At 42.7% G+C, this 13,551-nt stretch overlaps 2 protein-coding genes across 6 annotated transcripts in view; one reads left to right on the top strand and one right to left on the bottom strand.

The window, feature by feature from the left end:
• The window catches only part of MAK (male germ cell associated kinase), a 32,124-nt gene extending 23,600 nt beyond the window's left edge, over positions 1-8,524 (top strand). For 2 of the 5 annotated variants that reach the window (XM_064160887.1, XM_064160888.1), the window contains 4 exons: positions 103-234; positions 2,305-2,379; positions 3,948-4,079; positions 5,734-8,524. In XM_064160887.1, coding sequence (XP_064016957.1) covers positions 103-234; positions 2,305-2,379; positions 3,948-4,079; positions 5,734-5,888 — 494 coding nt within the window. In that variant the 3' untranslated portion in view covers positions 5,889-8,524. The remainder of the gene's footprint in view (positions 1-102; positions 235-2,304; positions 2,380-3,947; positions 4,080-5,733) is intronic. The other 3 variants (XM_064160889.1, XM_064160891.1, XM_064160890.1) reach the window with 3 other exon arrangements.
• Positions 8,525-8,616: 92 nt separating this feature from the next.
• Positions 8,617-13,019, bottom strand: LOC135184801 (transmembrane protein 14C-like). The gene is made up of 4 exons (XM_064160896.1): positions 12,836-13,019; positions 11,934-12,035; positions 9,620-9,704; positions 8,617-9,401 (listed from the first exon to the last, which is right to left on the bottom strand). Exons 1-4 carry the CDS (start codon positions 12,909-12,911, stop codon positions 9,344-9,346), a joined length of 321 nt encoding a protein of 106 aa, XP_064016966.1. The 5' UTR covers positions 12,912-13,019; the 3' UTR covers positions 8,617-9,343.
• Between the last annotated feature and the right edge of the window lie 532 nt (positions 13,020-13,551).

Genomic DNA, 13,551 nt, shown 5'->3' with positions numbered 1-13,551 from the left:
TCCATGAATGGTGTTCACATTATACCACGAGTAGTTCAGTGTTCTTTTGGCTAAATTAGGTTTGAAAATCTAGAACATTTTTTGTAATTTGTTTTTTATCAGGTGTAAACCCAAAGAGTGTCTCTCTATCAACAGTCAATAAAGAAGGACCCCATGGAACCTGGAACAACCAGTTGTTTTCTAAACCGCTGGCACATGCTGGAGGAGCGGTGACTGTCAATAGAAATACTACAGGTAAAAGTGTCACTAAAACATGTCACACTGTATCTCATCCTACTTCAGTTAATTTAGTAGACCATCTGGTTTAACTTCTGTTGCAGGATTAGATGCTAGACTAACTTGTACCTTTTTTCATTTTAATGACAGACTTAAAATAACTTCTTTGTATGTAAACTGTGTGTTTGGCTTTCTGAGTATAAAGCAAGTTTAGACCAGCCCCTGTTAGAATGTTCTGTCAAGATAACTTGTGTCCATAATCCTCTTAGACCATTATTTTGCTGTGCTAATTTAAGCAGATAGTTTGACCTCCTTACTGCCTGGTCAGTGTGCCATGGCACACTCTCCAGCAGCAGTCTCACATAGCAGAACGAGTGTGGTGTCTAATGCGTAATAGAAGTATTGCCCAATATTCTAAACATGGCTTTTAATCATCCTCCAGCCTTGCCCTAAATACTTTGCTGCACGAGGGACAGCTGAGGGAACTGAAATTGCTTAGCCCAGAGAAGGCTCAAGGGAGACCTTACCCTCTACAACTACCTAAAAGGAGATGGGAGTAAGGTGGGCATCGGTCTCTTCCAGCAACAGGATCAGCGGACATGGCCCCAAGTTGCACCAGGAGAGGGGGTTAGGTTGAGTATTAGGAGAAATGTCTTCACAGCAACAGTTGTCAAACTCTGAAACAGTCTGCCCACGGAAGTGGTGGAGTCCCTGGGGAGATTTAAAAGAGATGTAGATAGATGGCTGAGAGACATAAATAACCTGGCAGTGTTGGGTTAACAGCTGGACTTGATGATCTTGGAGGTCTCTTCCAATGAAAACAATTCTATGATTCTATGAAAAGTTCCCTTATCTTGAGTAAGGAACTTGGGAGTTAGGTGCCTTTCATTATATTGCCAGCATTTTATGGAGTGAAGACTAAGACTAGTTAAGTGCCTTATTTAAGATTTCACTGAGGGAAGCATCAGACTCCACACTAAAATCTCTCTTTAGACCTGAACTAGGCCCTGGACTCTAAGTGCAGTGTCCCATGACCCTGTTTACAGGAGGTTGCCTTGTTAACAGCTTTGCAGCCATTGTCCATCTAATGTGAGTCACTTCCAAATACTTTAATGGTAATAAACCACTTAGTCTTGTACCAAAAGAATTTCAGAAGGTTTGTTTACACACAGAAGGTATTCTCCTGCTTGACGGAACTTTAGTAGCCATTCTGCAGGGGCAACAAATCTGATTTTTCTCTCTAAAAGCCAGTTGAGCTGTATGTTGTTTATCTGACATCATGTGAAAGGTTTTAGGAAGTGGAAAAAATAACATCACCTACCAGAATTTGGATGGACTGGAACAAATTTGTTTAAGCAGTCACTATATGTACCTTTTTGAAATAATAGTATCTAGGTTCCTCAGAATTAATTAAGGTAGTCATAAAATAATCTTGCAAGGCAATTAGACACAGAAAGGCCATGAGCTGTTTCCAAAAGGAGACACACAATGAAACCAGGATAGCTGGAGCACAGATGATGGAAATACCACACAGGTAAATGATGTGTGTTTTCCTTGCTCATAGTGATAGGATTGGAAGTTGACACTGTGCTGGTGACTGTTGAAATAACCATGTTTAGTTCATTGGCTTTTCTGTTTTCCTTCATGCACAACACTGTCCTTTATTGCTTTATTTAGGAAGAATTGCTAAGTTGTGGTCAGTGAGCCTTGCAGATGTGCCCAAGTGCTTAAACTTATTGTTTGTGTATTTGTGACTGGAGTGTGATTGCATGGTTGGTCAATCACATGTTTATTCTGTTTATAGAAAGGACCTTGTGAAGTAACTAGAGTAACATTTCCTGCTTGGTAAAATAGGAATGAGACATTTTAGCAATAAAAGGCACAGAGTGGAGGATGTTGGAAGTGACCACTGGATATCTGGTCTACTCCCCTTACTAAGGCAGGTTCACCTACAGCAGTTGTTATTTTTTTTTCTTGTTTGGTTTGTTTTCCTTCATTTCTTTTACATCACCCAGCCAAATGCTTCATAAACTTTCTAAAATTCTGTCCTTCCAACTTTTTTCTTCCTTTCATTCTCCTTGCCTACAGATGAGAACTTAATTATACCTATTGAAAAGCTATCATGCAGAGAAAGATTGAATGAAAAATTAGAGGATCCAAAAGGTAATTGATGGCAATTATAGCCTGGTTCTTTGCACAATCATGTTTTAGATGTTCTTGCAAAAATTGTGCTTCTAATGAAGATTCCAGATGATCATGTACTTCAGCTGCAGTTGCAGTCTGGTTTTGCAAACCTTACTGTCTTCATTGTGACTACTTCTGGATTCTTGGCACATCTTGTGCTTTAAAAGAGAGAATGTTTTATTGCCCTAATTATAATTCACAAGATGTCACTGCACTGTTGCTGGTTCATGGTGAAGCAGCAATACTAAAGCAGTAGCATCTCTCCTGAAGGACTGCTTGTTTCTAACAGCACCTGAGACTTGCGCCACTGACTGCATTCTGATTTTCCAGTATTGTTTGCAGAGATTTTAGTGCATTTACCTTAGCATAAAAGAGTGGAAACTCAAATTTCCAGGCAGCTTAGTTTGTATCTAAACACAGATTGTACAGCTGCTGTAAAACCTGCCATCCCACCATTGCTGCCTTATCTGGTGTGACCTGCCCATGTGATAAGTCTTACTGCAACTGAAATGACCACAGAAGAATTGGGAGTGTTGTTTGAAGAGCAAATCTCTGAGGGCAGAGATTTAGGAGACAGAAAAACTGTCAAATCAGATACTGTGTGTTTTACTGCAACTACTGTTGAAACCATGCTGAAGATTACAGTAATAAAAATTATTACACTTGATAAAGATCAAATTAAAACTACTGTGTGGGTCCATGTAGTTCAGAAATGTAATAATACTGAATACAAAATCACACCACTGGCAAGAAGCATTCCTCTCTGGACATGGTGCCAGCACAATTTTAATACTGTCCCAAGTGATGAAAGACATGGAAAAAGTAAGACACTGTTTTGGAGCAGGGAGTCTGAGTACCTTCAGTATCAATTTGTGTCAATGCACAATGCTTCTCAGCTTCCACATGAGGATGGTCATGTCAACATTCCCAAGGTATTGCAGCTTTACAGAAAGATCTGGGCTGAAACTAAGCACAACAGAATTATAGCCAGGGTTAAACAAGGTGGGTCTGACTTTTAAAGCAGGTCTTTAAGTGTGAAACCAGCAAAGTCAACTTAAAGAGGTGCACCACTTCCCACAAGAGAAGTTTGGTTTAATTGTTTTAGGTAGATTTAGGCCAAACATGCTGAGCACAAGAGTACTCTTGAGAACTAGTTTTCAAATACTGCAAGGCTTAAAACAGATTCTAATAAAGCAAGTAGCTGTAAACAAAAGATAAGATCCTACATTGCACTAAAAGTTGGTGTAAACCTTTCTATGTGGTCTAAGTTTAATGCAAAGTACATTCATCCTGCTCTGTTGTCTTTATTCCTGCTGAATTGCATATCAGCTGTAATGGGACTGCAACTTAGTGAATATGTTAAGTGTTATGAAGAGTCAAACTAATAAACCAAGCAAAGCATTAAATACCTTTTTTTCAGTAGACAAGCACTAGGGAGTTTTCAAAGAACTAAGTACTCTTGTGGTGCTGCAAATGTATTTGGAAATGCCTATTAAAAGTAGCAAGGCTCTTCTGACTGCAAGTGAAAATACTAAAACTCTGTTCAGTAGGAAACCCTGGCTTTGTGACTGGTGCTGCTTACAACCCATCAGGAGCATATATCCCTTCCTTTCACAAAAAAGAAGTTGGACCAGCAGGACAGAGGATACAGCTAGCTCCTCTTGGTGCACCTGTATCAGGTAAGGAGCATCCTTTTGCCATGTGTATCAGAAGCAAATGTTTTAATGTTGACCCTTCAATGCTGAGTTGAAGGTTGGACTGGATGATCTTTGAGGTCTCTTCCAACTGGGTGATTTTTGTGATTCTGCTTCCAGAGTAAGTCTTTTGAGTTACCTATTCTTAGGAACTTGCAAATAACTTCAGAGAAGAGATGGAGGGAAAGAAGGAGGTAGCACACACATTACATACACTTAGATGTATGCATAGTCTGAGTTTAATCATAAGCCCACCAGGGAACACTGGTGCTGCACTTCATTATCTTACCAAGTCACTGCTGAAAAAGAACAGGCAGAGTTTTGATTTGTTACACTATGTGGATCAAGAAGTTCACAGGAAGCCAAAATCTACAACTATCTCTAGACTGCTGTGAATAAGGCAAAATGAAAGGAATTACATATGGTGATCCAAAGAGAAATAAAATCACTGTTCATCTGTAATCAGAAATGGAATATTCATAGTAAAAGTCAGAAAGGCTGGCTGGCAGATTGAGGTCAATTAGGAGACTCTTCCATGTCCTGCAGAAGAACAAGAATGCTATTTAGCCTAAGTTCTGCAGACTTGTGTGGGAAGAGGGATAAGAATGAAGCAAATGGCAGGATTTATCTCTTATCTGTCAATACTTGAACATTAACATTTTTGGTGACCCCTTCCAAACTGAAATAAGTTATGCCCTCAAATGTTTTTGCACTCTTCATTTGTTCTGTTAAGGTTTTTAATGATATAAATTATTTAATGTAGTACAAAAGATACACTTATCTGAGGGAAATGTCAAAACTCATTCTCTACACCTCCCTCAAAGGAAGTTCTTTTCTTTTTAGTAGTGAGGTGGGAGTCAATCTCTTCTCTCAAGTAACAAGCAACAGGACAAGAGAAAACTGCCTCAGGTTGCACCAGGGGAAGTTTAGTCTGGACATCTTGAAAAAATGTTTACTTCTGAAAGAGTGGTTAAGTCCTGGAACAGGCTGGCCAGGGAAGCAGATTCACCATTCCTGCAAGTGTACAGAAAGCCTGTAGATGCTGGGGGATGTGGTTTACTGGTGTGTAATGTAGGGGGCAATTAATGAACGTGAGAAAATTTTATTCAAAATTAATATTGCCACCCCTGACAACTATTTTTTAATAATAATCAGGTTCTTTTGCAACGGTCATGGAAACATTATACAAAGGAATAACTAGATCTAGAAATAACTAGCAATAACACAGCATTAAGTGAACTGGAAGAGAAAGTTCTTGCGGTCAGTTACACTGCTTGTCCACTAGATGGCCTGAGGGAGCTCCTTTCTGCGTTAAGGCAGACGCCTGGGATTTAATTAGATTCACTTTATTCCGTAGCAGTTGTGAAGTAGGAAATAGTTGTAGACAGAAACATCACATTTCCCCTTGAATTTCCATGTGTTCTCAAGGGATTTCTGAAAAAGCAGCATCCAGTAGATGAGAATTACTAATAAGGTACACAAACTACAGGAAGCATTAACCTTATCTGAAAAGAAGCATAGGCAGCATATCAGAGACCAAAGCACTCTTCAGTACAAATCATCTTTAAGCTCTGATTCTTTTATCTGTAAAGGAGTACCTTTTCATTCATAATTAATTCTGACTTCTTGTTCCTTTCAGATTACTCCTGGAAAACAAAAGCTGCTCGTACTCAGTTACCAGGTCCCGCTTTGAATTCAGGAGCAAGAAATACGAGTGTGTTAACTCGCCCACCAGCAATTCAGCCAGTACATGGAAGAACAGACTGGGTGGCCAAATACGGAGGAAACAGATAAAAAAATGCCATCCTGGAAAGATGTCCTGCAAGCTGTGTTCAGTTCTCCAGCACTGGAAACCTGAAATGCCTGCTTGCTCTCACTTATTCCTAAGACTGTGCAGTAGTAACTTAGAAAAACAGACCTTGTGTGCTATTAGCTGTATTAATAGCACAAAAAATGCTGGCTGTAAAGTCGAATTTATTGAAGTATTGTGTAAGAAATCTTGCCAAAACTCCTGAGTAGATTTCACTCAGTGTGTTTCTATGGATGGGTCTCCTATCCTCATATTCTTAAAAGGCTACAGTTGTTTGCCCAGTGCAGCATCCACTGTTGGCATATGCTTGAAGCACAAGGAGCTCAAGGAGCAGGGCTAAAACAGAGCAGCACCATGCTTTCAGGTATCAGGCTGCTTGTTACCAGAAGGATGAGAGCAAAAGCAGAAATCAGGCTTTGTGAAGAACATCACACTCTTACAAAGATTTCAGAACTCACTTGTACTTAAGAGTTACCTAAGGATCTGTGATGTGCAATGACAACTTGACTCACTGTAGTAGGACATAAGCAACCCACTGATAGATACTACACAGGGAGGCTGTAAAATCTCGCCCACATGGGCACACATGGCTATAGAATGACATATTGGGAAACAGCCAAACAAGTACTGAAAACTGTAGATTTAGGCTGTAGTGCAGCCTAAAAATTAGAATCTACCATGCTACTACCACTATAAATAACTTTGGACTGTTTTTGGTCACAGATTTCTGGAGTTTGAGATCTGTCCTGTCAGAAGAGTGTCAGGGTGACATTTTTAAGAAGCCTGAATCACTGCAGCCTGCCAGTCATTTTAAGAGTGAGTTAGACAAAAAGGTGCAAATTACCAGTAATTGATGCTTCTACATGACTTAATTGGGCAATTTAACTGCAAAGGACGAATAAGCTACGTGAGGAAGGATATTTAGCTGTTCCTTAAGACATTGTTTTCTGGTTTAGATCTTAAAGGTCACTTTTAGGTACCTGAAAACAGGCAATGCAATACCTCACTGTTTGTATGTTCTTTCAGTACCTTCCCTGGTTTCCATACAGCTGTATGTACAGTAAATTAGTTTTAGGATGTTCAGCTAGGCTACCTCTATGGTTTAAAAGAGATGCTTTAGACTTGGTAGTTATTTTAAACCTTCTCTCTTAAAAATACAAAATGAGAATATTCCTTAAAAGATGTAAATGATCATTTTAAGCATTGTAAAAGACACATTTTATTTGTATGGCTTTTGTAACTGCATATGAAAACGTAAATGTGCCAGAATCTATGGGTTACTTTAACTTACTGGAAATCCATTTAATTTAAACCAGTTTTACCAAAAAAAGTCAAGTACTTTGCTATGAAAATTGCACCTAAAGAAAATTAATACTAGAAAATTAATACTTCTTTAATACTGGAAGAGCTATATAGAGGTATTTGGTTAATAATGCATTAGAGAGTTTAATTCAATTGCCATTGGTCTAGGTTTAAGTATTTGTCATTTCCTTAGTACAACCAGATGTCCCTGTGCTATTTACATGTCTCTTAATTTATCTCTGGTTGGCTATGGCAACAAAGGATGACCTCAGACTGTCTAACTTACCTAGTTGTTTAATTATAAAAACCTCTTATAATCACTCTTCTGTAGTAATAGATGTCATTAACTTAGTTAAAGCAGTCTGGTCATGGAATTAACTAAAAATGTGTCCATAGCTGCCATATCCTTACATCATCTGGAGCAGAAACAGGTACTGTTGATGGCATGAAATGTGGCTGGAAGAAACATGCTGTCCTTATATACTACTGAATATTAAAAAAGCTTTGACATAACCTTTATAACCAAAACTGAGGGAGTTAGGGCTGTTCAGTCTGGAGAGGAGAAGGCTATGAGGTGACCTTATTGTGGCCTTTCAGTACTGAAAGGGGCCTGTGAGAAAGCCGGAGAGGGACTTTTTACGATGTCACGTAGTGAAAGGACTAGGGGGAGTAGAACAAAGCTAGAAATGGGTAGATTCAGACTGCACTGCTGGCTGCTGCCACTGAACCAGCTCTGTGTTGAGCACTACACGGTCATTACTGTGTGTGTTCTGCTGCAACAAGGAAGAAGGGAAGGAAAAACACAAGATGTCACCCTCCTGATGTTTAATGAAATCTGAGCAAGTCCAGAATCTAACCAATCACCCCCACTGCACTATCTCTCCCAGTGCCAGCTAACAACGAAAAGAGGTTGAGTAAAATGCAGCTCAGGATTGGTACAGAAGGGGATTTAAGTTAAATTAGACCAGAAAAGTGGTATGTTACTATCCATGTGTAGCTCCCAGGCTTACTTCTGTAGGGCAGGTTTATATTTAGAATTATTTTGGAGATCAAGGGAACCAGCTGAGGACAAAGCCTGATTAACTGAGCCCTTTGGTCTTCAGTAACTTTGACAGGGCTTATTTTCAAACCTAAAATAGATGATTCTTCTCAGGAAAAAAACAAACAAACAGAAAACCCAAACAACTTCAATGCAACATTTGTCTTGACTATCTGGTCTGTGTGCTTTTGTTCTCTACAGCTGCCCCCAGTTGATGGGATTTGTACATTTACAGGTTACTAGATTCAGGGAATGGAATAAAGAGGATTTGTACAATTAGTGGCCATGTATGGATCCAGATGCTTCTGAGGGAAAGGCACCAGTTACCCAAATTGCCCAGGTGAATGTTGAATGAAAAGAACAATAATTAGTTGGTTTATTTAAAATAACTTTTTAATTTTCTTTAAATGCAAATTACACTTCAGCATATTTTTGATTGATTAATAATAATCTGTAGAAGTGAAATGAACTATGTCTAGCTGAGCACTTTTGCTTACAAGTGATCTGCAAGTAACAGGTTTGCATTCATTGCATTACAGCAGAACTCTCACAACCTGCTCCCTGATTGTGTTTTGCAAGACCAGGTTCTAACACACGGTGGTGGAAGAACAAAGTCCCTGACTGACAAACATTATGACCAGATAAGCTGGCAAGGAAAGGGAGAAGTAACATAGTAAGTGCATTTGGTGTATTAATTACTAGTGACAAATTAGCAACTTCTCTCCCCTTTTTCTAGAGGTACAGATGATTTTAGAGTGACAAGTCCAGGTCTACATTTAAGTTTCAATCCCGCAACTGTCTACACACAAGCACCAAGAGGCCTTTGCCTACAGTGAGCTGCAGGGAGGGAAGCTAAATTAATGCTATACTCTTCTTTTCTTGCTTCACAGTGCATAAGTGTTAAGACAAATACCATACTGAGGACACAACAGGGGCGGCTCTTGATATCCTAATGCATGTGGGTTGTGTTTGATGGACTGATATGAAAAATGCAGCACACAGACAGCAGTTCTTCCCCACTTTTACACAGCACAGTTAGGCAGTTGCATTTTCAGGCTTCTCAATCACGTATCTTCATACAAGTGACTTGATGCAGATTTATGGCTTAAGAGGCTTCTCCATGATCACAAATCCAAGCCGTCCAACCATCAGTAAACTGTTGAACAAGGAGTTGTTATAGAAAGGAAGAGGGGAGGGAGATTGAGGCAAAAATCCCATCAAGAACATGAAGGAAGAAAACTCATAGAATTTCATACAGCTAAACTCCACCAGCTTTCATTTTTCAGGGTATTTAACTACATAACCATATAATCCCCACTAATAAATGAAATGTTTCTTCAGAACTATGGATGAGAACAAAAGACAGATAACTACCTGGCACCAGCAATTATCCCAGGCATTGCTTTTCTGGAGTTGTAAAATCTCATTCCCATAACAGCAGACAAGGTTCCAGATGCCACTGTTGAGAGGAAATCAAGACAGAACCAGTCAAAATACCTGTGCAGCATTGCAACAGTTGGGAGATCTAGCAGTACCAACTAAAAAGGCTGATGTCTGCAGGACACAGGAACACCACCCTCCTCTCTGCAAAGGAGCACACCCAAATATTTTACTTACTTTCAGCCAATGCTAGAGCTGTTGTAAGCCTCTCAGCAGTTCTGCATGCTCCACTGCTCAGAAGTGAGTAAATCTCATCAGGGTTTAGACTACTGTCTAATAACTCATAACCTCTGGGCAGATCACTAACTCTTCTCTCAAGTTCTTATTTGTAGAAGAGTGGTTATTTCCTTGAATACAGATAGGCTCAAAACTACCAGAAATCTGGGACAAAGTTCACTGTGTGAGAGGCAAATATAGTTACAGTTCCCATTTCTCTGTGACATTCTGCACTGGAAGGTGACACTAAACACTGCAACGAGAAATAAAACAACCTCACTTGAAAGTATGAATTAGTGAATAGAAAGCAATCAAAGATATTAAACTGAAAGGCCAATTAATATTTTAAGGACAACTCTGAATTATTTAATTCAGTCTAGGGAAAAAAATCCATCAGTATTCACAGAAAAGTTACAGGGCTGTTGTAAACACAGGTGAAGGTATCAATATCCTCCTCAGCTTCAAGTTTGCCTGCATCAGACAAGGCAAAAGCTACTCTAAACATACTCTGGGCCAGTACTTCTGGATTTCTACCCATGATGTACCATGACCATCCTAAAGTTCAGTGGGAACCACAAATGCATACTGCAATAAGGCGGAGGAGAAACCGATAAACAGTGACTGGGCCATAACACCACTCTCAAGCAGCCCACTTTGAAAGCACTACATACACCACATCAGGATATTCAGCAGCTGCTGATCCTTCTGTGATGATGCTGAAAACACATGCTGGACGTACACAGCCACTCCCATGGCACACAATTGGTTTGGTTGCAAGAGATCTTTAAGATCATAAAGTCTGTTAACCCACTACTGCCTGGTCACCACTAAACCATGTGGGGTTTATGCACATGGTATAGTGGCTTTTAAATCCCTCTAGGGATGGCAACTCCACCACTTCCCTGGGCAGCCTATTCCAGCACTTAACCACTCTTTCAGTGAAGGAATTCTTCCTAATAGCCAGTGTAAACCTCACTTGGCACAAGAGGCTGTTTTCTCTTGTTCTGTCACTTGTTACCTTGGGAGAGGAAACCAACCCACAACTTGCTACAACCTCCTTTCAGGTAGGTGTAGAGAGTGAGAATGTCTCCTCTCAGTCCCCTCCTCTGCAGACTGAGCAAGCCCAGAATGCTAAAGTGGAGGAGACAGTTCACAAATGGAAACTGCTTCACACTGAGCTGTGGTTTACATCTCATTCCTTAATGATAAGGCAGTTTGGTGCTCTGCAGTGTAAACCAGAGGCTTCATAAAGCTTTTCAGCACTTTACATGATGAAGTCCTATTGGCTTAGTCTTACATCACTGTAATGTTACAATGGCCTAACACTAACAGTGCTATGGCATAGTTACAGAACTAGAAGGAAGTCATCCAGGCTAACCTGGTTCCCGAAGGCAAGATCAGTTCCTGGCAGATACTGGTTTAACCAGTTATTAAAGTCTTGTAATGACAGAAGTCCCTGAGGTTTACCTGATCCCTACTGCTTTCTAATACTTTCTACTGTCATTTTATCCTTCACCTAAAGGGTTAACTGCAAGCTAAACCCACCAAAACATCTTGTCCCATCTACTCCAGGCAAGCATACATACTTTAGACTGCTTCCACAATGCATGGTGCATGTTAACACACACTGGTCTTCTGAGAAGCTTGTGCAAACCAGTATTTCATAAAGCTACACACTGCTTGTCACAGTCACTATTGCCAAAATGCTTACTGCATCCCCCTAGGCTAAAAATGCTGTTTCACAACCAAACGTTTTCCCGTGTCTTCATTAGTTTAACAAGGTATCAGTTCTGGAAGAGGAGATTAGTATTTCTCACCAACTCTGCCTTTGAGGACAGCCTAGGTTTTAGAACCAGGCAGCATACTCTTACACAAATACCCCGGGGCTGCAGGCGGGAAAGCCCTGCCACCATTTAAAGCACTTGTACAAGCAAAAGGGCAGGGCACAGATCAGCTGAAACGTGGTAGAAAGAGGGTTGCTGTTCCCACTGTTACCATTAATACTCAGTACTTGGGTGTGGAGCAGACTTACCAAGGGAAAGCCACACATTCTTTGGGTCTTTGGACTGCTGATAAGCGCCTAGTCCTGCTAAGCCACCAAAGAGAAGACCAGCAGCTAGTGATGGGACACTGCCTGGAATAAAAAAGGTAAAGCAGTCAGTGAAAGAACACAGATGAAATTTCTCTGCAAATCAAACACAAGTGCTCGCACACTTCTGTTACTGAAAACCAAAACATCACTGAATCACAGCACGGTGCGGGCTGGAAAGGGCCTCTGCAGATCACTTCGTTCAACACCCCTGCTGCAGCAGGGTCACCCAGCGCAGGCTGCACAGGATCACAACGTTCAGGCAGGTTTTGATGGTCTTGAAGGAGACTCCTCTGGGCAGTCTGTTACAGTACTCCGTGTGTCACCGTCACGGGAAAGATGCGTTCCCTCGCATTCAGACGGCACTTCCCGCGCTCCAGCCTGCGCCCACTGTCCCTTGCCCACTGCCTTGCTGGGCATCACTGAAGAGTCTGGCCCCATCCACTCGCTCCCCTACCCTGCAGATACAGGCATGCATTGATACGACCCCCTCCCGTTTCACCCTCCTCCAGGCCAAACAGCCCCAGGCCTCTCAGCCTCTCATTAACCCACGGAAACAACCCAAACAGAAGACACAGGGGCAGTTCGGTTACCAGTACCATACTGTGCAGAAGTCAGCCGAGCACCGTTGCCATGCCGAGGCCTCAGCACGGCTGGCCGGGATCACATCACCCCCCGCGCCCCGCACAGCGCCGGCTGAGGCGGCAGCACTCGGCGGTGCCCCAAGCGCCGGCAGCACTCCGCCAGCCCCCAGGGCGGGAGTTTAGCCGGGAACCCGCCGCCGCGCCGGGCGGCGCAGGGGGCTGCGGGCAAGGCCAGGGCGTCCCCGCTTCCCCGGTACCTACCCGCCTTGGCGTAGCCGACGAGGCCGCCCGCCGCCACCAGCGTCGCGTAGCCGAAGCCCAGCCAGTCGTACTCCATCGGCGGGCAGCGGGGGCCGCAGCAGCGCCGCCCAGCCTGGCCTCGCCCAGCAGCCCCTTCCTCCGACCTTGGGCCGCCCTCCCCGCCGCGGCGCTGCCGACTGCCCCGGAGGTGCCGACTGCCCCGGAGGTTCCGCCCGCCGGCGGTGACGGGCAGCCGGGACCCGGGCCAGGGCCTGAGCCGGGGCCCCGACGGCTGCGCGGGGGTAAAGATCTGTAACGGCCGGTTGCACGCCTTAAACAGGCTCGGCTTCAGGAAGGTTAATGCAGTTTATTGGCAATCGAGAACACGACAGGAAAGTCAGAAATAAAGCAAGACGAACGCAGCTCATCCCCTTCTTCCCCGGTTCGGAGTCACAGCGAGGTGGGGAGTGGAAGGGGTCTCTGCAGGTCATCTAGTCCAACCCCCTGCTACAGCAGCATCACCCGAGCTGCACGGCACAGGGACACGCGTGGCAGGGCTTGCAGTGCCTCCAAAGGCGGACTCCACAACCTCTGGGCAGCCTGTGCCTGCCTCACTTCTGACTCCCTGGGGATGGGGAGTGGGGGTTCAGGTGAGCCTTTTAACTACTTTTCGCTGCTGCTCTTCTGACTCACACTGTTTTGCTCCAGCTTGGGATACCTCCGATAGGAGACAGACT

The sequence above is a fragment of the Pogoniulus pusillus genome, chromosome 21 (genome assembly GCF_015220805.1).
Source record: "Pogoniulus pusillus isolate bPogPus1 chromosome 21, bPogPus1.pri, whole genome shotgun sequence".
In the NCBI taxonomy this organism is placed as follows: domain Eukaryota; kingdom Metazoa; phylum Chordata; class Aves; order Piciformes; family Lybiidae; genus Pogoniulus; species Pogoniulus pusillus.
The sequence above is the reverse complement of the archived record's forward strand: the minus strand, read 5'-3'. Positions and strand labels throughout refer to the sequence as shown.